Source organism: Pagrus pagrus, assembly GCF_965226575.1.
Source record: "Pagrus pagrus genome assembly, chromosome: 3".
In the NCBI taxonomy this organism is placed as follows: Eukaryota; Metazoa; Chordata; class Actinopteri; order Spariformes; family Sparidae; genus Pagrus; species Pagrus pagrus.
The window spans coordinates 15,774,119-15,796,225 of NC_140187.1; the positions used below are offsets into that span (position 1 = coordinate 15,774,119).

Consider the following 22,107-nt stretch of genomic DNA (forward strand, 5'->3'; position numbering starts at 1 on the left):
AACCCAGGGAATATATTGTATCACTTTTCATTGTGTAACACTCTTTGTTTAGATAAGGACTGCCAGCACAGAGACCAACCACTGACCGCCTCACTCTTGTGTGGACGGACAGCATAATTTACGAAATAATGGTGAATTCAATGGAAAGTATATGCATGCAGCATTCAGTCTATAACAGCCATCCATCTCCATTTACAGGATGCTCTGATTTTCTCTTTATCCCTCTCCACTATCAAACACATGCACAAACAAAGACCTTGAACTCAGCGGGCATTGACTTCTTCAAACAAAAGATACATAGGCGCAACACAAACACATTTTTTTCCTCCTACCTCCTATGGATCAGCATGGTCAGGGTCTTTGAGGCTCAAAGGCCACATAAAATATGTGGATGGACAGAGTCAGCTGACTGGATGAAGCAAGAGATCTACTATCACCCAGATGCATTAGTTTTTATCAGTGATGCTAACTTGCAATGGAAATATGGTAAAAACAGATAACTAATGCATATTGCGTTCAAGATTTGTCAAATAAGAGTTGAAAATAATAAGGAAGACAAGATAAAGAGACACATTTCTGCATGTTGTGTTTTATCCTAGCCTGAGAAACCTTCCGCTGTGATGACACAAAAAGAATCACATACACAAATCCTTATTATTACATAATGTACTTGGTGATATGGTGGCCCTCAAGGTCAAAACACAATTTCTAAAACACATTGGCATCTCACAAACACAAACACATTCCAGGAAACAAAACAACGTTTCAGGAAACAACAGCATTTTACAAAACACTTTTCAGAATTTTGTGTTTTGACCCTCACGGCCACCATACTGAGGACTCCAGTGGATTTCTTACATTATTTCAGAAAAGTCCTTCAAAGGAAGGGAACACTGTGGTAGAAGTACTTGTACTGGTGTAAAGGATCTCTGTACTGCTACTGTTACTGTCCCAGGGACATCAAGGAACACTGCCTCCCTGTGGTATGTCATTGCTAAAAGAAATACTGCAACTGGACACTCATGGCATTTTCAACCCTCCTTGGTTCTCTCAGTTTAAATTTAGGGGAATACCGCTGCAGTAGTGAAAACATTTGAGTAAAGCCTTTTTCAACTACAGAGGAAGCTGGTGAAAGTGATGTCACTCAGTTGCATTGTAGTTACTGCTGGCGGCAGGTTTTAAAGAATGAAGAAGAATGTGTGGAATTAAAGAAGTGATATCTCTGAAGCTGTGTACTGTTTGAGGCAGGTCACTGTTACTCTTGTTGTAACTTTCCTCTTCACTGCCACCAAAAGCAGCTCTATAATTTATCTGTTAAATATGGCAATCATGGACTCCGTTTTTTGGGTGTTTCTTTATATCTCACTGGGGACGTATGTTTTTGCTGTCGCCTTCACAGGAAGATTAGAGTGCAAGGTCAACAACTGAAGTGCTGGAACGGTAGGTGTCTTGCTGAAGGACAGCTCAGCAGTGCTGATCAGTCAGCAGCACATTGCTTTAAAAATCTGTCCTCTAGTGGAAGGACAGTCTCACTACAACACCCTAAAACTAACTCTTTATTGTAGTTGTGCAGAAAGCGTGCATACAGCAGAGCTTTGAATTTTTAAAATCATCTTTGACAGCTTCAAGTTCACGAAAGCAAATTTACAGCAAGCATCCTGGGCTGATATTGTCCAGTAAGAAAACTCCCTCTGCTGAACACACTATTAAAACGAGTCCCAGCGAAAATTGTTTATTTTTTAAGTGCATTTACTCAGTAAATCCTTCATCTATAATGGAGAATGGGACATTCGCACCTGGTTTATACCATCAGCTGTATATTGAACCATAGGCTTTGTCCAGTTCGACAAAGTTATACATTTGTTTATTAAAAAGATAAAAATATTACTAGGTTCCAACAAGTTTCTTGGAACAAAGTTCTCGACATGATGGTACCGATTCTTCTGTGCATTAGTGCAATGAGTACTGCAGAAAATACACAGTCTCTTCCACTAACAGTGTCATACATCACTTTAATTGAGTCAAGTATGATTTAGAAGTATATAAATACTGAAATGATTTTTGGCTATAAAGAATACAACTCGATCGATTGGAGTCATCAGCTCTCAAGCACACAGTCTGTGCAGTGAGTGACCATTTTTCCTCCCTACTTTTGCTTTTTAATTAATCATTAACTACACGTCTAATCAAACAGTCTCATTAATTCTTTCATACTTCATATTAAACAAACGAATATCTGCTACGGGTGATGAAATGATGACCATCATAAATCACGTAAGTCATTTATTTTCTGTACAAACAGACACGATTTTTGTATAAACTGTACAATCTTTTTCACATGCTGAGACAAAAAAGGCATTAACACAGAAGAAATGTGTAAACAAGGGAAGTAAATTTACTGTGTCTATGTACAATTTATAAATAATATTCACTATCTTAACACACGCCCATTTCAGATGTTTTATATTGTCATGTTTAACCATTATGGCAAGAGGCAAATCATCATGTATCATACATACATGGACTAAAATCATTTAAGGAGTACCTCACTTCTGCTCTTTTGTCAATATATCTGTCATTTTCACATCATAAATCATTTGAGCTGGAGACTAACGACTCACTCCAATTCAGTGAAGCGAGCAAACATGGCTTTGCGGACTGCGTCTTTGTACGTGTCTGAGGCAGAGAGAGTGTAGTTGCTTCCTTTAGTGCCAAGTCCAGCTCCCTTTGTTCTCAACTGTGCCTGAGGAGAAAAACCACAAATGGTAAGTTCTTTGTAAAAGATTATATATATATGTATTCATACTGCTAGATGCTGGATACACCCAAACATCAGCAGGTAATTGTTGTGGATACCTCAATTGGTGTAGTGATGCCCTGCTGGTTGCGACCAAGACCTTTACCCTCCTTCCAGCCCATGGCCTGCAGCATTTTGTTCCCAATATTGTCACTATTAAGGCCATCTTTAGTGGGCTGTTCATAGTTACTGTAAGGGAAAAAAGGGACATTTTAATCACTTAAACATGACTATACACACAAAATGAGCAACCAGATGGCTGTACGGACTGGAAACAGCAGTTTACACAATTCAGTAACTAAGTGACTTACATGACTGGTGTTGGTTGGCTAAATTTCTTCTTTTTGGGTGCTGGGGGTTCAGGTATGCCATATTTTTCTCTCCTCTCAGCTGCCCTGTCTCTATATTTCATCTGTTCACCAGAAGTAGAACATTTTTTGGATTATTTAATTAATTTACATTTACTGTGGAAACAATGTGACTCACTAGCAACTGGGTGATTATGTATTGAGTCGAACCTCAGTCTCTTTTCTCTCCAACTCTTCCAACTCTGCTTCGGTCATTTTGGATCTGCGGTGAACCTCCATGTTTTTCTAGGAAACACCACAGACAGCATGAATACCTCGTTGAATTAATGGCCGTATGGATTTCTTGACTGACAATAAATTTCAATATTTAGGCCTGAAGACATTACGTGCGACGTTACCTTGTGGAGGTCAGAGAGTTGCTGATGTCGAACCAGACCCTCTTTGTTGGGAAACTGTCTCCTACACAGTAAGCAGGCCAACTTTGACCAGTCTGTCAGCTTGTCCAGGTCTCCTTCACCACAAACCGGCTCTGCTCCACCCTCCTCAGGGTCACTGTCCCCACTGTAGGCTGCTACAAGACCACACTAACCACACCATGGATAAACAAAGGCAGGTGTTAATACTGCTTACATAAACAAACACCTAAATATAACTGAGAACATATATTTAAAATGATGTCAAAAATGGTTTTGACAATAGTTGCAATAACACTGCAAAGGAAGAGTCCAGCCCTTCCAAAAGCAGGGACGTAGAAAACACTCACTTTGGAAGAGTTGACTGAGGTGGTTGGTGGCTCTTCCTCAGCAGCCCTTGGCATCTCTGGCATGAGTCTTTCTAGACCTCCTGACTGCTAAAAAACCAAAAACAAAAATCAGTCAGTTTAGGAAGTTAAAAGCCTTAAGCTTACACATTCAGTCTGAGAACTTTGAACTTTAAATCCTACTGTATTACCTTCTTTTCAAACAGTATGAAGCCTGCATCTGCAGCTGCTGCCTCCTTCCTCTCTTCTTGACTAATAGGCTGGAAGCTACTTTTGAAGTTCTCTTTCTGCTTGTTGAGAGTTTTAGCCCACCGCTCCATATCTTTCGCAATCTGAAAGAATCGAACAGATTTCAACATCAAAATAATATCGAAAAACAGACATTAAAAAATTTTAATTATTTGGAAAAGGCTACGTTGAAGCTGAAGAGGCGCTAATGCAGAATTCATTTCACAATACCTGCTGAGCAGTCTTGCTTTTGGGCTTATCCTTTTTCTCCTTGGCTTCTTTAGAATCTTTTCCTGCTGTGTTATCATTTTGTCCAGCATTTGCTTCGGTTGAGGCAGGTACGTATGCCTGCTTCTCGCTGTCCCAGTACAGATACTGCTGGGTCTGAGAGTTGTAGTAATACTAAAAAGACAAAAACACATAATCAAAACCATATAAACTCCTGTGACGCTCACCAACATGACAAGTGACTCACATGGTGGTTGTGCACTACTTACATGAGAGTTTGGGTCATAGTAGAGGCCAGTTTGAGGATCATAATAGTAGCCAGAGGACTCATCATACTGATAGGTGGATGTGTCTGGAATACCTGTTGATTATAAAACATAAGTTACATATACATACACACACATCTCTCTCTCTCTCTCTCTCTATATATATATATATATATTATATAAACATAAATATATGTATACACATATGCATACATGTATGTATATGTGTATACATAAAGATATATGTATATGCATCTTTTCAAAACAAAAATCCTGAGGACTTTTACACAAGGATTGTGACAAAACAAGTGTATCTGCCGACATTTTCATGCATAAAAAAAGTAAAAATAAAGTCACCAATATTACTGCATTATTAATAACCAAGAAGTGGTCCAGGCCCCAAGTTTTGGCGTTAAAAGCGTAATATAAAAGTAATCTCAGGCACCGCTGCATGGTCCAGATATTTGGCCAGTCACATCAAAGACTAGTCATGGCCATTAGTAAATTTAGCGCGCTCATCAAGCCTGTGTTTAAAGATGTACCCGAGGAAACACTATAATATCAGCGTGACAATGACCTCAAGATTTTCTCTTTATGCACATCACACTTCAACAGGACAGGCTTTAAGGGACTATGTGGGTTCATACCAGTGCTGATGTCAGCTGTCTGTCCTGAGGCTATTAATGTACTGGCAGCAGTGGCAGCGGGTACAGGAGCAACAGGCAATGACGCAGCTTCAATGCCTGAGAGATGTCCAGTCTGGGGTTTGACCTCCAGTTGCTGGGCAAGTGGCAAACCCTGCAATGAAGATAATGTTGTTTTTACATTGTTACACCATTACATGCATCTGAATAATGGTACTATAGTATATTGACATAATAAACAAAAATATGTGTTACCTGGACAGCAGGCTGCATAATTATATGGGGTTGATAAACTTGTGCAGTCTGTGAGATAACTACTCCAGCTGCAGTTGGAACAATCTTCACACCCGGGGCAGCTGTGATTGGAAAAGCAATACTGTGACAATTTGTCCAACGACACATACACATCACTGTGTAAACAAAGTCAAATTATTGTATCGTTCAGAATATAGAGAAGGTCTTTGTGCTTGTTACTTCTAATAGCAGGATTTGTCTACTTCTCTTGCGGTTTCCTGCTCTGACAACTTTAGTAAGAACATATTCTCATCTTCACTGAAAAATGACATTTTACTAACACTTTAAATAAAAAAGGTCAATAAGTGCACCAACATCTATAATGCATGAAAGCATCTCCTACCTCCTAATATCCCATTTCCCTGTGAGGTGCTGGCTCCTGCTCCTTGCTGATAGTATGCCTGGTAGTCCTATTGTAAAAAAAAACAAAAAACACCAAAATTTACTGAAATATTGTTTTTTGAGCTTCACTGTGTGAAACTGCCTCACCACTCAGCTTTTATTCCAAAGGACATGTAGACGCTGGCCAGTGTAAACCCTTATATTGGCTCAATACTGAAGATAGTGTTATGAGACATGTGCAGCCTCATGTTTCATCTTTTATTGGTGAATGGAAACATTAGATTTGCCTGAAGACAAGTTGTTCATGATGCAGTCTCCTATAGCTGCCACTAGATGTTACCAGAGAACCATGTTTTAGTGAATGCATCTTTAAAACAAATGCATATATCGGAAAGTATCAGCTCTGAAGCCAATGTTACAATATTAAATGCATATGTTGTGCTACTAACCTGAGACATTGGAGTATAGCCCTCTTGCAGGTAGCTGTACTCAGACATTCCCTCTGAACTCTGCTGTGGCTGAAAGGGTAAAGTATGGGTTGTGAGCCTTTTACATTGACATTGGGAGATGATAAACGACAGGATGTTAACAGAAATGGGCCAACCTGACTGGAGGACCACTGGGCTGCAGCAATGGCTGTGCTGGCCACAGAGAAGGCACTGACACGATTCCCGTCAGGTAGTAAAAGGTCCCTAAAACAGGCAAATGACACATTATTGTGGATCAAAACGGGACATAAGGAAAACACATTTTCCAAGGAAAGGAAAGAGTTAACAAAATAGATGGAGTGTTCAATTGTGTTCATACATCACAAAACTAAGGTACATATTACACTATTATACTCACTTTCTAGCACTCTTAGCATAATCCACCCCTATTGTTTTTCCATCCAGTTTCAGAGGAGGCTGCAGGCCCTGTAAGATGGTTAGCAGCTGAGAGGCCTCCTATGAAAAGTAGAGATTATATTTTAAGTGCTATGCAGGCATCATGGAGAAAGATTTTAAACAGCCAAGGAGTTATGTTGCTGAATGACTGTAACTTGTGACACTTTTAATCTGTATATGTTAAAGAAAGCTTTACCAGAGGAGAGGACAGCTGTACAAAGGCAAAGCCTCTGTTTTGGCCTGTCTGCTTGTCCTTGATGAGGCGGATGTTGTTTGATGAAAGATTAGCATATGGTGCCAGGGCTGTCATGATGGCTTCCACGGTGGTCAGAGGAGCAATATTTCTCAGGATGATTGCTGTAGAGGACAGAAGTCAATGTTAGAACAACATACCATGGATACGGATAAGTGGGACATTGCATCTGTAAAAGAGAAGTCCTTACTGTCCCCATAGAAATCTCCACTGGGTTGAGTTTCAGAAACTCCAGTATTATTGCTGGTTTCACTTTCTGTTGAGAGAATGACAGAGAAGTAAGAAGGGCATTAACATAGTCTTCAGAACTGTTCTTTTAATCAAAGAACTGGAAGTGAGTTATAAAGTGATAAGCGTAAAAACCTCTGCTAATGATTCAACATTTTACAGTATCAGATAGCTTATATCACAGCCATGTATTGTGGTTTGTCCCCATGTTGTATGATCAGGTAGTATGGAAAAATGCAGGCTGTTTCCCATCTATGCACTTTGCCTACATCTGACAGAGTGACAACAACACAACATAAAGTTTGCGTTGCATCTCAGCACTGTTGACCCAGCCTGCTGGATGTCTGCAGTCAGTGGCCTCTTGTTGATTTAACTACTTACCAGCTTTGGCTGCTCCACACCTGAAGCACTTCAGCCTCCTCCGGAAATTGTACAGGCCACACTGCAAGTAACCGTTCAAATCATTTTTATTATACACCTACTAAAGCCCTGAACAGTGCTGCCTCAGAAAACAGGCAATCTATATTGGTGCAGCATACCATACTTACCCGTGACACAACCTAACCTTTACCGCTTATCCAAATGTAGGTGTACCACAAAATATGCTAACAGGACTTCAACAGTTGTAATTTATAAACCTATTATAAATACTTATGGGCCTGCATGTGTGTGTATGTGAGGTGTGGCCATGAAACTGAGACAGGTCATTAACTTACAGTGTTGCAGAGCCAGTCTTCATACTTGTTTCTGGGATGACTGTAGTGCATGTCCACAGTTTTGCCTTGGATGGTCAGACGTTTCTGAAAGAGGACGCCAAAAATCAGTCAAGTATTCCTGGCAAGCATTTCTCATCAACAGAGCAAGCAGTGTTGGAAGGGAGAGATGGGGGAGAGGGACCCCCAACAGATAGCCTTTGTGTTAAAGACAAGACAGGCACATGATGTATATGTGAACATGATGTATGGAGGGTTTTCTTTAGGTGTTTGGGACCCGAGTGCCCAGTCTGAGCTGGAGCAGAGTGTACAATGTGCCCTAACAACCCTAGCAGACATTTTTAACTGACAGGGATGAAAAAATTCACATCTACTGAGGGGAAGGATAAAAAAAATAAAAATAAAATAAAAAACTGAGCTTACATTCAACCCTAAAATATCTTTGATAATGCCTCTATCAGCAAGGTAAAGATAATGTGTTCATTATCTTAAATGCAGTAGTAGATGATCTCACTAAAGTCAAATCTGCAGATTTGAGGCAAATGCCATTACAGTTAACTAGAACATTTAGCTATATATCATGACTATAATCATCTATCTTAGCACACAAATCTTTTTGCCCTGTGGCATACAATCCATAAGTTCTTTTTTTCAAAAAGATCTGTACAGTTTCCACACAACTTATTCAATACACTTTGGTTGCCATTTGGGTTATTTTTTCAGATCCCCAAGATTAAAACTAGACTTGGCGATTGTGAAGCAACCTGATTGGTCTCCATCCATCGGGTAGCATCTTGCAAGTGATAAAAGTCCACGAAGGCGAAACCACGGCTTATACCTAGAGACAGCATTCAAATATAGACGGGAGGCGTGTTAGTTAAGAGTCCATGGGCATATTATTCAAAGTCTTCCACAAACTGCTTCACGACCCAGGCCCTGTTTGGTACACAACTGGCCTCTCCTTAGAGTTTTACCATAGCAAGATATCCTGCTAATTCCACTTTTTGAACCACACTTAACAACAAAGTGTGTTTGTCAATTGTCAAAATTGTTATTGTTGCTTTTACTTACCTTAAAAAGGTCCAGAACGAACTGAAATGTCAAGTCTTAAATCAACATTTTTAATCCTTTTTCAAGTAACTTGATACAATTCTCTCCTAGTTGCTATGGGAAAATGGGTCTGAATGGAAGCAGATTGGCCCTATGGTCAAAGACTGGGGGGGAGGTTGGGTCCGTCACATATCTGGTTCTCACCTGTTTTCTTTTTCATCAGCCTCACATCCACTGGCTGCGGTCCCTCAAGTTGGTCTATGGCAAAACGAATCTGAATAACAAAATACATATTTTACTTTAACAACATGATTCAAAATCATTTTCATCTTACAGAATTAGAGGTGCTCATACATAAAGCAAAAATTACATAAAAAAGTTGCATAGCTGTGGAGACAAACTGAAGACTCACATCATCCTCAGTGACATGAGGAGAAAGACCCCAGAGCATTATGGTCTTGCTCTTCTTCTCCTCCCCAGGCTCCCTTCTGTAGTCCTGCTCTGGGTAGTCGCCATCGGAGTGATAACCATCTTCTGATCTATCACTGTTGCGTCGTTTTCTTTCTCTTTGCTTTAAAACAAACAGATCAGCGCATCAGTTAAGTACTGATGCCATCAAACAGTTGCGTATTTTAACTGAAACATCTGTTGAAAGTCACCTATGACAGTCACATAATATTAGAATTACTACCTCTGGACTGTCTCTTGATCCTCGACGATCTTCAAAACGCTCACTACGTCTGTCGTCGCTCCAGCGACGCATGTTGTGGTCACGCTCTTGGTCCCGCTCCCGTCTGTCACGCCATTCTGATTCGTCTCGGGACTGGTCAGAGCCATACCTACCACTACGCTCTGTGCGACTAATCCTAGTCAGGAAGACATTGAAAGGCAAAGTAACACATCAGGACAACTGCTTCTTTAAATGATTCAGTCACATACTATTGTATCTGCAAGCTCACAAACATAATATCTTGAATAGCAGTACAGAAAAATAAGCCTGTTACAGGGCATGTATGGTAAATCACAGATTTACACTTAAACATTTCAACATTAACAGTGTTAACTTCACTGTTTTTCTTTTTTGTATTTTTTTTAACGGTTACATTTTATTTATACTCAAACAATACATGGTAATCCTCTACTTACAATATATATCCTTTTGTGTGTATATTACACACACAAAAGGAACGTCTGCCTTTCTAGTCAATCATGATTTACTCATTAACGTGATGCGGGCAGAGAGAAGCTGAACTACAGAGTTAATCAGTGGTTACAGTCTCATTTAAGTGGTAAGATACATTAAACAGCCCTGTTAAGCACCAGTGAATTCTTAAATCCAATCATTAAAGTTTGTTAGAAAACAGCAACTTTGCATAGTGCTATCTTTATTAATAGAAAGAAGGACGGTAGTAAAATAATTTCCAGTAGTATCCAGTGGTGGGCATTTCTTAAAATCATGGGGGTAATCATTTCAAATAATTAAGTGATTGTCCTTCAGATTTGGCTTTTTTAAGAGGAAGAATGGTTGAAAGGGAACTGGCTGAGTTAAGTCAACAAAAGTTAGCTAAGCATCAATGTAATAACTAAATGCTAACATTAATGCAAGTTACAGGCGGCCGTTCTGACTGTAATTTAAGGTGAAATTCACAACAATGCCTTTCTAGTTAACCACACCTACCACAGCCAGCGGCGCTAGCGCAGAACATTACTCACCTTTTATCAGCTCCCATTTCCCCGTACTGCACACACACGGCCTCTGAAAGGCAAATAATAAATAAAAAAATAAGCGATGACTTTTATAATATACAAACACTCTGGTGTGTCTTTAGTTTATTAGTATACAGTTCAACTACAGTCGAAATATATCGATTACAATGAGCACAGGAGTGCAAAAGAAAATGCTTGTAAACCATAACATGGAGCCGGACTACCGTTAGCAAACAGACGTGGGTTAACTCGGGTTATGTCTACACCGGCTCGCCAATGTGACGCTGCAAGAATGTGTTCAGTTTCAGTCTGAAGGTAGAGCAACTCACCTGTGTAGCTTGTTAACAGTATAAATAACCACTAGAAGTTTTTAAAAATGTTGTTTGACAAATTGCGAGCAAGAAAATTCATCTCACGTCCAAGGACTTTACACAACACCACAACGACCCTTCTTCGTCCCAAAATGCATCAGTGTATCACCCGTTGCATCATGGGATACGAGCATTTTGCCCCGAAATTGCCTCACAGGCAGCACTAGGCGCTCGGATTTTTGTTTTTCAGGTCGCCCTCGACAGGTTCTAACAATTGGTTATGTTTCGGTTGACAATAGATATTATTACGATTTGGGTCACGACTACGACTGTGGTCACGGTTTGTTACATCCTTCTTTTTTGCCAATGCAAAAACAGATTTGCCACCTGAACATAAATCGACGTGTGAGGTTGAGTACGGAGTGCTGCCTGGAAGTCTAGAATAAGGGCAAAGCTGTCCCACTGTTCTCCGCCATTTTGCTGGGTGTACCATCGAAGATGCTCTACAAATATTTGTAATATAACTCGATGCTATATAAATATTAGCAATATTTCATTGATTTGACAGAAGACGTTTAGTGGCTTGCAGTTCAAAGGGAATTGCAAAAAGCTACAGAACCTACATGAATGCTAAATCCAGGCTAAATAAAATAATTTGATTGTTAAGATCTTCTAAAGGCAATTTTAATCCCTGTATCTAGTCTTCAGCTTGGTCCCAAAACCATCCTAAATTTTGATAGAAAACTGGCTTTTCCTATCATTTATTATGTTATTTTTTAAATAAAATGATTAAATCATTCTTACTCAAGTTCATGATATTAGAATGTTATTATATAGTGATTCTTCTGGAGGTTTAATTCATTTCAGCCTTTTAAATAACTTGCAGGACATTGCTGTGATATGAAATAAAAAGCCTCTTTGTACACAATGCGACAATTCTTCTCGCGTCAGCTGTTTGAAAACATTGAAATCCATATTATTCTGGCACGGCGTTCTTACTGTATGAATTACTGCTTTACAGATTAATATGCATATTATGCAATAACTTGTACATAATGTTCTTCCATTGTCATACTAACTGAAAGCACACTGTACTGTAAATATGGTCTCATCACTCTATAACCGGCATTCATGCCACTGCAACTGACTCTTGCACTACATGTACCAAACCCCTGTAGTTACACTAACAATTTGACCTACAGATAACACTATTGGCTGTCCTGCTCTCGCCTTGTATAATAGATCATAGTAGCTACTGTACATTTTTGAGTGTTGAGAGCTACTGTGAAGCAATTCTCTTGTCAGCATAGCTTGTCAAAAAGGTTGAATCTGACCAAGATAAGCAACAACATGATACAAAATCTTTTTTGATCATTTATTACAGTATTTAAATCCGGAAGCATCACCAAACAGTTCACTGTACAAGCAGGTCCTCGGAAAAGATGACTACACAATTACTTGTTCAACTTGGCACACAAGAATGTTCCCCTCCCTAATCTCTGATGTGGTAATGACACAACACAGATGATTGACAAGTTGTGCTGATCCATAATTGAGCTCCAAAACATGTTTTTAAAACCAATACTTATGGAGGTTATTCTTATTTTGTAACATTGATGATGCTTGAGTCACTGACACCCAAGGCCGAGCCATTATTTTCTATACAAATGTGTCATAAGATAAAACAACACAAAACTCAATCATTTAATATAAAAACTGGTCCACATGGTCCCAAAAAGGAGGGTGGAATCCATCACACTTTTTCCAAGAAATTCAGGATGGTGGGGGGTGGGATGGGCAGGTGTCTCTAGGATGCTATGAATCTCCTCCATGAGTTCTAGGTCAAGGTCTCCCCTTTTGTCACCTGTGACGAGAAACATATTCATGCATTGATTATGTCATTTTGAAGCAGTCATATACAAGAAACAACTGGATTGTTTAAAAATTACAATGCAGTATACTTACTCTCGCCTCAATATATTCAATCCTCCTCTCCAACGCCGTCAGCTTCTCGTTGAGAGTGGCCAAGCGGGATCGACACGACATGTCTGAGGATGAACTGGATTTAGTATGTTGCCATCAACAGTCATGGCATTTCATAATGTGGGGCGTTACTTGACGATGCTGTCAATTACAACGGCAATTTGCTCAACAAAAAACAATAACGCTACTGTTACTGATAACTATAAGTGAGAAAACATTCAATTTCAGGGGTTATGCTGTTGCTGCTGGTATAACACAAATGACAGCCGAGCAGACTAGCTTGCGGTAGCCTGACAGCCATTAGCGTTAGCTGTCTCGACACTTACATTTTGTTGTCGTCTAACGCAATGTATTGACAATTGTTAGGATGCAAAGATGAGTTAACAAGCGAAACAAAATGTAAGGTGAATCGACACCAAACTGTCACGGTACTTCTGCGAGGAAACCGTGACAAGCTCCCAGCTAACGATAAAGCTAACATGCTAACTGGGAGTGGCCATTTAAAAACATCAACACCGATGCTAGCAGCAGCAAGAGAGCTAGCTGAACTAGCTAGCTATCGACGCGAGATATCCTCACTAGTGGTGATCTTATGTGCAATATTGGTTGTTAAAAGCTTACCAAACGAGTTTAGAAAGTCGGCGATTTTTTTGATGCTACTCGTTATTACTTCTATATACTCTCGATTCGCCCAATCTTGGTGAATCTCTCTCTGCACTGGGTCTTCCTGGCCAGCCATGTTGGAAATCGCAGCTCTGCGTACTGTTCAATCAAGGATAGCCCCCCCGCGTTCATCCAGGAAGCACAGCGGAGACGGGCAGGGTGTCGCTGTTTTATATTTATGGGTAGGAATTCATACAAATTACAAACCAATTTTAATAATATATTGTACGTAGTAAAGCTATGCACTCTATACTAACGTTACGCCACACTCGTAGGTTAATCAGTGTTAATAATCAGCAGTGGTGGGAGTTGTAATAGGAATAACAATGTAGAAATACTCCATTATAAGTTAAAATCCTGCATTCAAAACTGTACTTACTACCATCATATTATATTTAGGCCTATTGATGCATTCACGTGTAAAACACCTTTTAAATGACAGCTGGTAGAGATGGGGCTATGTACAATAGGCTACTTTAAACACACTGATTCCATTATCTTAAACTATAATAATACATCCTATTTATTAATGTTGTATACTAACCTTGAATCTGCAAAGTAACCAGTAACTAAAGTATCCACATAAATGTAGTGTAGTAAAAAGTAGAGGATGAAAATGCTAAAGTAAAATGACACTTAAAGGTGTACAGTAGGCCCTACTCAAGTACAGTAGACTACTTGAGTAAAAGTACTTAGTTACTTTCTACCACTGTTATTCAGGTAGTTAATTAAAGGTATTTTGGGCTGAAGTACAGCATCCACCAAAGTTTATTTTAGTGATGACAAACCCTCACAGGATTGCCTTAATTAGAGTCTTGAGTCTTCAAGTCACCATGACTCGACTGAATTTATTACACCAGACTGGCTAAATCATCGCTGTGAATAAACAGAGATATCAGCTAGTACTCATGTAGAATAGTACTTTAATATCTCAACGTAAATACATTTTCCAGACACTGTACTTAAGAATATTTTGAAGGTATTGTGTGTGTGATATGTGTTTGTATACAAATGACAGTAGTACTTTATATGACATAAAATGTTTATTTCCTCGTATGCCAATGAAGATATTTGTGATATGTGTTACACACCGTGGTAGAGTCAGATTTTACATTTTCATCAGAAACTCCCCTCACAAAAAGGTTCCAAGGAGTGTCTTCATTGAGTAAATAGGCTGATCAACCATAGTGTACAACACTGGACATATCACAAACCTAAGAGCGTTGCAACTGACTTAAACTGTAAAGGTGGAAAAGCATGATAAAAAAAACCCAAACAGATGCTTACTGACTAATCTTTTCGGCCAGGCTGGTCATAACTGATAAACTTAGAAGCCACCCAGAGTGCGTTGTAGCGCACTTTACTTGACCTTCTTGAGTAGCTCTTTAATATCTGCCTCAATGTCAATTGTGAGGAAACATCTGCTGTAGCGCTTGTAGGGCTCGCCATCAGGACCGACTAGGAACTTCTCAAAGTTCCAGGAGACGTCGTCTCTCCTGACGGGACTCCAAATGATGGACTTTGGATCAGTCATGAGAGCCATGGCGTCGTCGCTGGGGAATGGAAGCTTTTCCTTCAGATAAACAAACAGGGGGTGGGTATCCTTTCCATTCACATCCACCTTCTCGAGGAGCTGGATCTTTGGTTCAAAGCCGTTCCCTGGACGGACGTACTTCAGAGACCGCAGGATTTCATCATTCTTGCAGTTCTCCTGTTATGAACATTACAGAAACGTTGAATACATTATAAGATGGACAGTATGTCATCGAGTAGATTAAAAGCCATGTGAGGTTTTGAGTCGAACTGACAGAATGAGGCCAGTGGTACATGTCTCACTATACTGTACTTGATTTAGAGGTAATTGTGTTTCTATTGAGTATTTCCATTTTTTATTGCTATACCTCTATACTTCACTAGGCTACATTTTTAATGGAAATACTGTACTTTTCACTCCCTACAGCAACATTTACTGGTTATTTTGTAGAGTCAGATTGTTGCAAAATCTTGTTGCATACAAAACCAAGAATCATATTATAAAATATGATCCTAGACAAACTGAAAGACAAATTCAAAATGTCTTGATCACACAGGAAAACAAACTGTCCCATGGTTATTGGCTATTTTCCTTTAAAGCTTTTGTTTATTTACATTTACATTTGAGCTGTTAAATGTGAGCACACTGTGCAACAGATAGGACATAACAGGCTGTGTAAATAATATCATCCATCGGGGAAACAGAGTAGCCTATGTGAGCCGCTTTTCAAACCACACAAAGCTTACCTGGTGTCCAAACTGATTGCAGGGGACACCCAGGATAACGAGTCCCTTGTCGGAGTAACGACTGTGGAGCTCGTTCATCTGAGTGTAGTCCCTGGTTGTTGTTCCTCAGAGAGACGCCACATTCTCAATGAGGACAACTTTCCCCTTCAGTGCAGAGAAGCTGAACATCTCTCCAGACAGCAGCTTGGCTGTCAGGTCGTAAAACCTTTTCACATTCCCAGCCATTCTCACGACTCCCGGATGAACTGCACGAACAAGTTGTTGTACTTAAGAGAAAAAAACCCCAACTGCTTATCTTTATTCAGGCGGGTCAATGTCAACAAGTCCAGCCTTCGTTTCATTAAGGGGCGGGTCGTAGATGTAACGCAGCTGTTAAGGAAGTATTTTTTATTTTTTTCCATTGCCTTTGCGGAAGTAGGCTGAAGTAGCTATTTGCCAAATATGGTCAACAGGTAAAACAGTGTTTCTTAATGGTCTACTAGCTACATTTTGGACTTGAGTATTTCCATGTTCTGCTACTGTACTTCCACTCAAAAAAGAGGCGCCAGTTCACCTCCAGGACACTGCCGAGGTGCCCTCGAGCAAGGCACCGAACCGCCAACTGCTCAGTGCGCCTGTATACATGGCAGCCCCATTGCTGTGATAGGCTACCTCTCCATACATTGGTTGTGCAGGTGTGTGTGTGATTTCCATAAAAGTCTTTCTTCTTCTTCTTCTTCTTCTTCTTCTTCTCGTTCTTCCTGAGCCAAGTTGTGTAATATCTACTATAATGGCTACTTTAAGACTTTTCAAGTAGCCTATTTGTATGGGTGACTGGGTGAATTTTTAACCAAAGTAATATTTGAACAGAATTTAATATCTTTTATCCTCTTTTGGGTAGCCTACTTTTCACAACACTGACTTTAACTTCCATTCTGAATAAGTTAAACAATTTGCAACACAAAGCCTATTTATCGAACATGTACTGTCTTAAATAACCTGTGGACCTGCGGATATTGACTGTATACAAATGCATTAACAGTAAATCTGAATTCTACAACAAAAAAAACAAGAAACTGTGTTTGACACTGACATGCTTTCTTTTTCAGAGTTTTACAGGTTTATTGGGAACACGATTCACCCCTTCGGTCGGCTTAAGTGGTACTTTCCAGGAAGTCGTGTGCAATCTGAAGAGGTCAAAGATCGATAGCTGACAGTAATCAGTAAAACATTGGGGGGTTTTACAGGACATCCGTGTTAAGTGCCCAGGAGAAGGTACCTGTCAGACAGCCAACATGGCGGCCTGGCCGGTCTCTGGCCTGTCGTTAGGTGTTGTAACCACGGTTATAACGGTCTCTTACTTGTTGTACTCGGGACTCTTCACACACGTTACCATAACAACTGGCCCTCCTCCCATAAAGAAGGTTACCATCGCCTACAAATTCAGAAGAGGATCGTACAGAAACTGCTGGTCACTTTATATTGAGACAAGCAAAATTGGACCAGGGCTTCCGCATATCGGTGTATTTTATGATGATCCTGGCAAGGTAAAGCGTCACTCACATGGCAGTTTGTTTCCCCGTGTTTCTGGGTGGTTTGCTGTAGTTTTTGACTTAAATGTCAGGCAGAGTTCACTCCGTGTTGTGGTCGACCGCTAGATGGCGCTGATGTCATTCTCTCCACACGAGTGAAGCAGTCGAAGATGAATTATTCCTCAGCAGATAGTCTTGATGGTTTAAATATTTTAATTCATTAAGTTGAAATGTTCTCTTTCACAATTAATAATTAATTTAACTGCATTTGATGTAGTCTTGAAGTTCTGTCTTTTTATCTATCTTTTTTTTTTCTTAAACTTTTGGCACAAACTGATTTTTAATGTTTTCCCTTGAGCAACTTAATAGCACATCTGGCCAGGGTGTGGGGTGTTTTGTGGATACAGATGTCATACAATATTATCCAAGAGCGTTTCGCGGTTGTACTTATAAGACCCTGAGATACTGACCCAAACCAGTGGTAGCATTAGGTCGACTGGGACTCCAGAATGTTCAGTGCTTAACAATACATCAATAATGCAAAGCATTTTTAATTAAAGCAATAAACTATGAATTTTGATCGAATTGATCACACAATTCATTACTGAAATAAATCCCCATTTCTTTTAGAGTCGGATTTAGCCAAGTCTGGATGAGATATGTAGAGTATAAGTTCTTTCAAGCGTTCACAAAAACAATATTGTTTGCCAATCAGCCGTATCTGGAGAGCTTCAGTCAGCGTCCTCAGCTGTTGATGTGATATGTACTGCATGTGTGTTTGACTGGTGTTGTTATTTTGTGATGTATTGGATGTTGAATGGCCACTATGCAACTAAGCCATTAGGGAGTATAACTACAGCTGTGTGGATTATAGTGTTTTTTACATTCTTTATTTATCAAACACATTTCGTCAATCAATCATACAGTTTCCCAGGCTGCTTATGTTGGACTCACCGTCCGACAGTCAGATCACTAGCTTGTCTTATCAGCTTGCAGTTTTCACAGGAGCAGCGAGTTGTACAAATAAAAATCATGTTGCTGTGATTGTTGCTCTAGCTGAGAGGAGCTGAGCTGTGATAGTATAGTATAATTGTCGCTGGAAAGTAAAACCAGTGTACTTTGAAATGCAAGTTATGAAATATGAATTCCAGTAAAACTGGTGTAGGGCAAATAATAATGATGAAATACATGTTAAACGAGTCAAAACGAGGGCTTTATAACACTTTTGTGACTGTGACTGAAGCTCTTGTGGTCTCCTTTACTGCCACGCTGACGCTGCTCAAAACGCAATTAAAAACACAGAAGTTTGATCACTCTTTGAGATGATTGCCTGCATTCCCAAACCGCTCCCGGTGTGAACTCATCCATCCCCAAATCTCAGTGTCCATAAGCAGCAGGAAATAATATCTGCTGGCTCTGTTTTCCTGATACCTAATCCTGCACACTCTCTGGGGTCTCCAAAAGCATGTGGCGCCAGTTCCCACATTTTAAAGCGAGCCCAGCATGAGTTGTTTTTGCAGTAGGTCCGAACAGAACAAAAAGGAATGAAACAAGGAGTTGCACCTTGAAATGGTTAAGCAGTAGAGTTTGGAGGGTCTGGAGGTTAAGGTAACAAGGGTGGAAAACAGGGTCCTAACAGATTTGGTCTTCATCTTCTGTAGCATAAGTTAATATTACATTCAGAACACTGTATGTAGCTGCCGGTCACAGAGCCCGACCGATACCTAATCTTTGGGGCTGATGCTGATACGATATAAGGGAGTGAAACATTTCGATAATGATTTTTTGGCCGATAAACACATTTTTTGCGATGATCCCTTAAATGTGATTGTGGCAAACTTGTGACAACTCTATGTAATGGAGTCAGGATATTTTACAGTTTAACAATAAATCTTAGTGTCCAAAATGACATCAGTGCACAGAAACAATAAACTTCACTGGGAATTGGATAATTATACATTTCAAAACATCTTTTTCTGTAATATAATGACTTAAAAAATGGGTTTTCATGTTGGCGCTTATTGGACAGCATATACGCCGATATACATTATTATGTATCATGTAGAGCCGGGACATATATGAGATTATATATCATCAAAATATCTTGATTTTTGTAATATCATGATAATAGGATGAAATAATTTACTATATCTTTGTTAACTTCACTGTATCTCATATCCCATTCCACAGTGAATCTCAGACTCTGAGAGGGCATAGAGCCACTGTGAAATGGGAATGGATGACAAAGGGAAAACATGAAGTTAATCGTTAATTTGATAGACTGATAATCAGCTATCAGTTTATGATTTAGGTAATATATTTAACTAAAATGTGGGTCTGGTTTCAGCTTCTCAAATATGAAGATTTGCTGCTTTTATCTCAGTGTAAACTAAATATATTTAGACTGTTGGTCAGATAAAACAAGTAATGGGAATGAGTTTTCATCTCAAATGACTATATAGAGAGGTGTTTCTACTATTTAGTCTACCATTGTTGAGATAAATGGGGTGGACAAAATAATGTGTCAGTAAAACAGCATAAAACTTTCAGAAGTCAGGATTTATCGCAGGCCTGTTGTTTGAGACGTTAGCTTTGGGCAGGCATACTTGATAAACTGGAAACTGAGTGCATATACAGTATGTGTAGAAGTACAAAGTTACAAATAAGCAGCTCAAGCTGAGTAAAATGATCGATCACAGACTTGCTTCCCCCTCATTAGAGATTCTTTATTTTCATGTTAAAGACCCTTATTTTAGAAGAAATATTGAATTTTGAAGCACCAATACAACCAAACATCGTCAAACTGTCAATACTGAGGTATTGAGTAAACTATCCTGTGATACCATCGCTTTCCTTCAACCCTTACATTCTCTGATATCTACCATTTTTAGAACCAGCTTTCCACAGTATTGACTTAAGTGGCACAATTTAAACCTGCCACAGTCTGATGCACGACAACCTGATGGAATGTAACCAGAGTTCAGCGATAGACTCTTTCAAGCTTCGCTTCAAAACCCTTTTGTTATGCTCATCCTCTTTTTTCCCAAGCCGGCAATTAGGCTAGCAGTGGGTCCTGGTTCCCTTGCGCAGTCACAGCCAAGTCCTGATCTAAGTTAAAATAATTGGGGTAATGATCTCAGCTCATTAGCGTCCGAGCCTCAGAATGCCATTCAGTCCCGGCGTCAGGAGATCCAGAGAGTACTCTCAGATGGAAGGACTGTTTTTTTCGGTGTCTAAATAGTGAGAGACTATCTATTGATATTTGCTGTGAGAAAGATCTTCAGAAGTGCAGCTGACAGAGGATAAGTGTCAGCGAGGCTAGTTTCATCCTCTGTTCTCGGCTTTCTCACTTTTACCTCCTTTAATCACTTCCTCTGGAGAAACAAAAGACCTCAACGAGGACTTAAGTTGGTCCTGAGCTGGTTGCCATGGATACAGGGCTGGAGCAGCTCCGTCTGCTCCTTCAAACGTCTAACGCACATATTCTGGTCCCCCCCACTCACTAAATCCTTCTCCACCACCAGCCTCTTCACACTTTCAAAAGCAGGGGGTTTCCAACCCCACTTCACCTCTACCCTGCAGCTCTCCTCTCCTCCTCTCCTCCCCCCCTCTGCTCTGTGTCCAACTTTGACAAACGCCAGAGGGAGGATAGGGGGGCGGATCAGTTCTCTGTCAAATACGATATTCAGAGTAAGCGATTGGGGTTAGGGCTTGCAGTCCTTGAGATGTAGAATGTCTAAAATAAAAAAAGCTAGATGACAAGCGGAACAGTGATGAGATGACACATGTGTCCGCATGTCTCCAGGGACCCATGTTTGGGTCACAATATGATGAAAGCTGTGGTAGGGAGCCGGTCAGGAAATGTGCATCAGTCTGAATGTTAGTCTTTGTGGTGAATGATGAAATATTAGAAAATCTCTCCAATACTTACCCTTTCAGAAAGTCATTGTAAGATATTTAAAAAGCAATCCTCGCTGAATTTGAGTGAAAAATACTTTGTATGCTGTTGTCGAGAATTCGCTTTTCTTACCCCGTTGCCTTACTGCAGCCAATTGAGACGATGTGCAACAGCGATGTGGCTCCTTCAGTTAAATTTTGGAAGCTCTTTTCTTCAGATGAGCTGTCAGTGTATTGAAGAAACATCAAAAGACAGCACACTTGTGTCTTGATGAGTGCAGAGAGGCAAAACAAAGATTGTGGACAGAGGATTGTGCTTTTAGGCAGTGGTTCTTTGTTCTGGACTCCCTACATGGAGCCCTGTGATGATTAATAAATCCGCTTGGCTCAGACGTCCCGCTGTGAGCCCCCAAAACATCTGAAGTGTCAAAAAATATCCTCAAAGTTGTACTTGCGGTTCTTAGAATAAGATCAGTCAAGCCATTAACTGGATGTTAAAGACCAATATGTTTTGTATTCAAAGTGTTTGATATCTTATCTCTTTGTCTGAAAATGTGAATCTTATCAATATTGTGGACACAACATATCTGTTTTTCTGCAAGCCTTTATTGTATTTGCCCTTTATAATCTCCACTGAGCATCCAAAGCATTATGGGACCAGTCCTACTGGACAAGCATGGTGGGGTTTAACTGTCATCACTAAAATATCATGTGCATAATGTGTACATCCTGGGATTGGTTTGCCTACACATGGCAGGAA

The 22,107-nt window shown here is 39.9% G+C and overlaps 4 protein-coding genes across 6 annotated transcripts in view; 1 reads left to right on the forward strand and 3 right to left on the reverse strand.

Annotated features, from left to right (window-relative positions):
- Nucleotides 1–2,270: 2,270 nt before the first annotated feature.
- On the reverse strand, nt 2,271–11,163 carry rbm5 (RNA binding motif protein 5). 2 transcript variants are annotated; one of them, XM_084348048.1, is made up of 25 exons: nt 11,032–11,163; nt 10,709–10,751; nt 9,687–9,861; nt 9,408–9,566; nt 9,200–9,269; nt 8,710–8,783; nt 7,949–8,032; nt 7,614–7,674; nt 7,195–7,260; nt 6,948–7,108; nt 6,714–6,811; nt 6,472–6,559; nt 6,317–6,385; nt 5,869–5,935; nt 5,487–5,587; nt 5,235–5,385; nt 4,591–4,682; nt 4,325–4,495; nt 4,057–4,197; nt 3,869–3,955; nt 3,504–3,689; nt 3,316–3,390; nt 3,109–3,209; nt 2,857–2,986; nt 2,271–2,743 (listed from the first exon to the last, which is right to left on the reverse strand). In XM_084348048.1, the coding sequence occupies exons 2-25, from the start codon at nt 10,723–10,725 to the stop codon at nt 2,618–2,620; spliced, it is 2,550 nt and encodes an 849-aa protein (XP_084204174.1). In that variant the 5' UTR covers nt 10,726–10,751; nt 11,032–11,163; the 3' UTR covers nt 2,271–2,617. The 2 variants fall into 2 exon arrangements, with proteins under 2 accessions (XP_084204174.1, XP_084204175.1); XM_084348049.1 differs by having other exon boundaries at nt 11,119–11,140.
- A 1,211-nt stretch (nt 11,164–12,374) lies between these two features.
- On the reverse strand, nt 12,375–13,784 carry brk1 (BRICK1 subunit of SCAR/WAVE actin nucleating complex). Its single transcript, XM_084347857.1, has 3 exons — nt 13,618–13,784; nt 12,979–13,061; nt 12,375–12,877 (listed from the first exon to the last, which is right to left on the reverse strand). Exons 1-3 carry the CDS (start codon nt 13,733–13,735, stop codon nt 12,851–12,853), a joined length of 228 nt encoding a protein of 75 aa, XP_084203983.1. The 5' UTR covers nt 13,736–13,784; the 3' UTR covers nt 12,375–12,850.
- Nucleotides 13,785–14,661: 877 nt separating this feature from the next.
- On the reverse strand, nt 14,662–16,282 carry gpx1a (glutathione peroxidase 1a). Its single transcript, XM_084349382.1, has 2 exons — nt 15,940–16,282; nt 14,662–15,370 (listed from the first exon to the last, which is right to left on the reverse strand). The coding sequence occupies exons 1-2, from the start codon at nt 16,162–16,164 to the stop codon at nt 15,020–15,022; spliced, it is 576 nt and encodes a 191-aa protein (XP_084205508.1). The 5' UTR covers nt 16,165–16,282; the 3' UTR covers nt 14,662–15,019.
- Nucleotides 16,283–17,049: 767 nt separating this feature from the next.
- Nucleotides 17,050–22,107, forward strand: part of tex264b (testis expressed 264, ER-phagy receptor b) — a 30,327-nt gene continuing 25,269 nt past the window's right edge. Inside the window, exon 1 of one of the 2 annotated variants that reach the window (XM_084349381.1) lies at nt 17,050–17,465. In XM_084349381.1, the coding sequence (XP_084205507.1) occupies nt 17,214–17,465 (252 nt within the window). In that variant the 5' untranslated portion in view covers nt 17,050–17,213. The remainder of the gene's footprint in view (nt 17,466–22,107) is intronic. The other variant, XM_084349380.1, reaches the window with a different exon arrangement.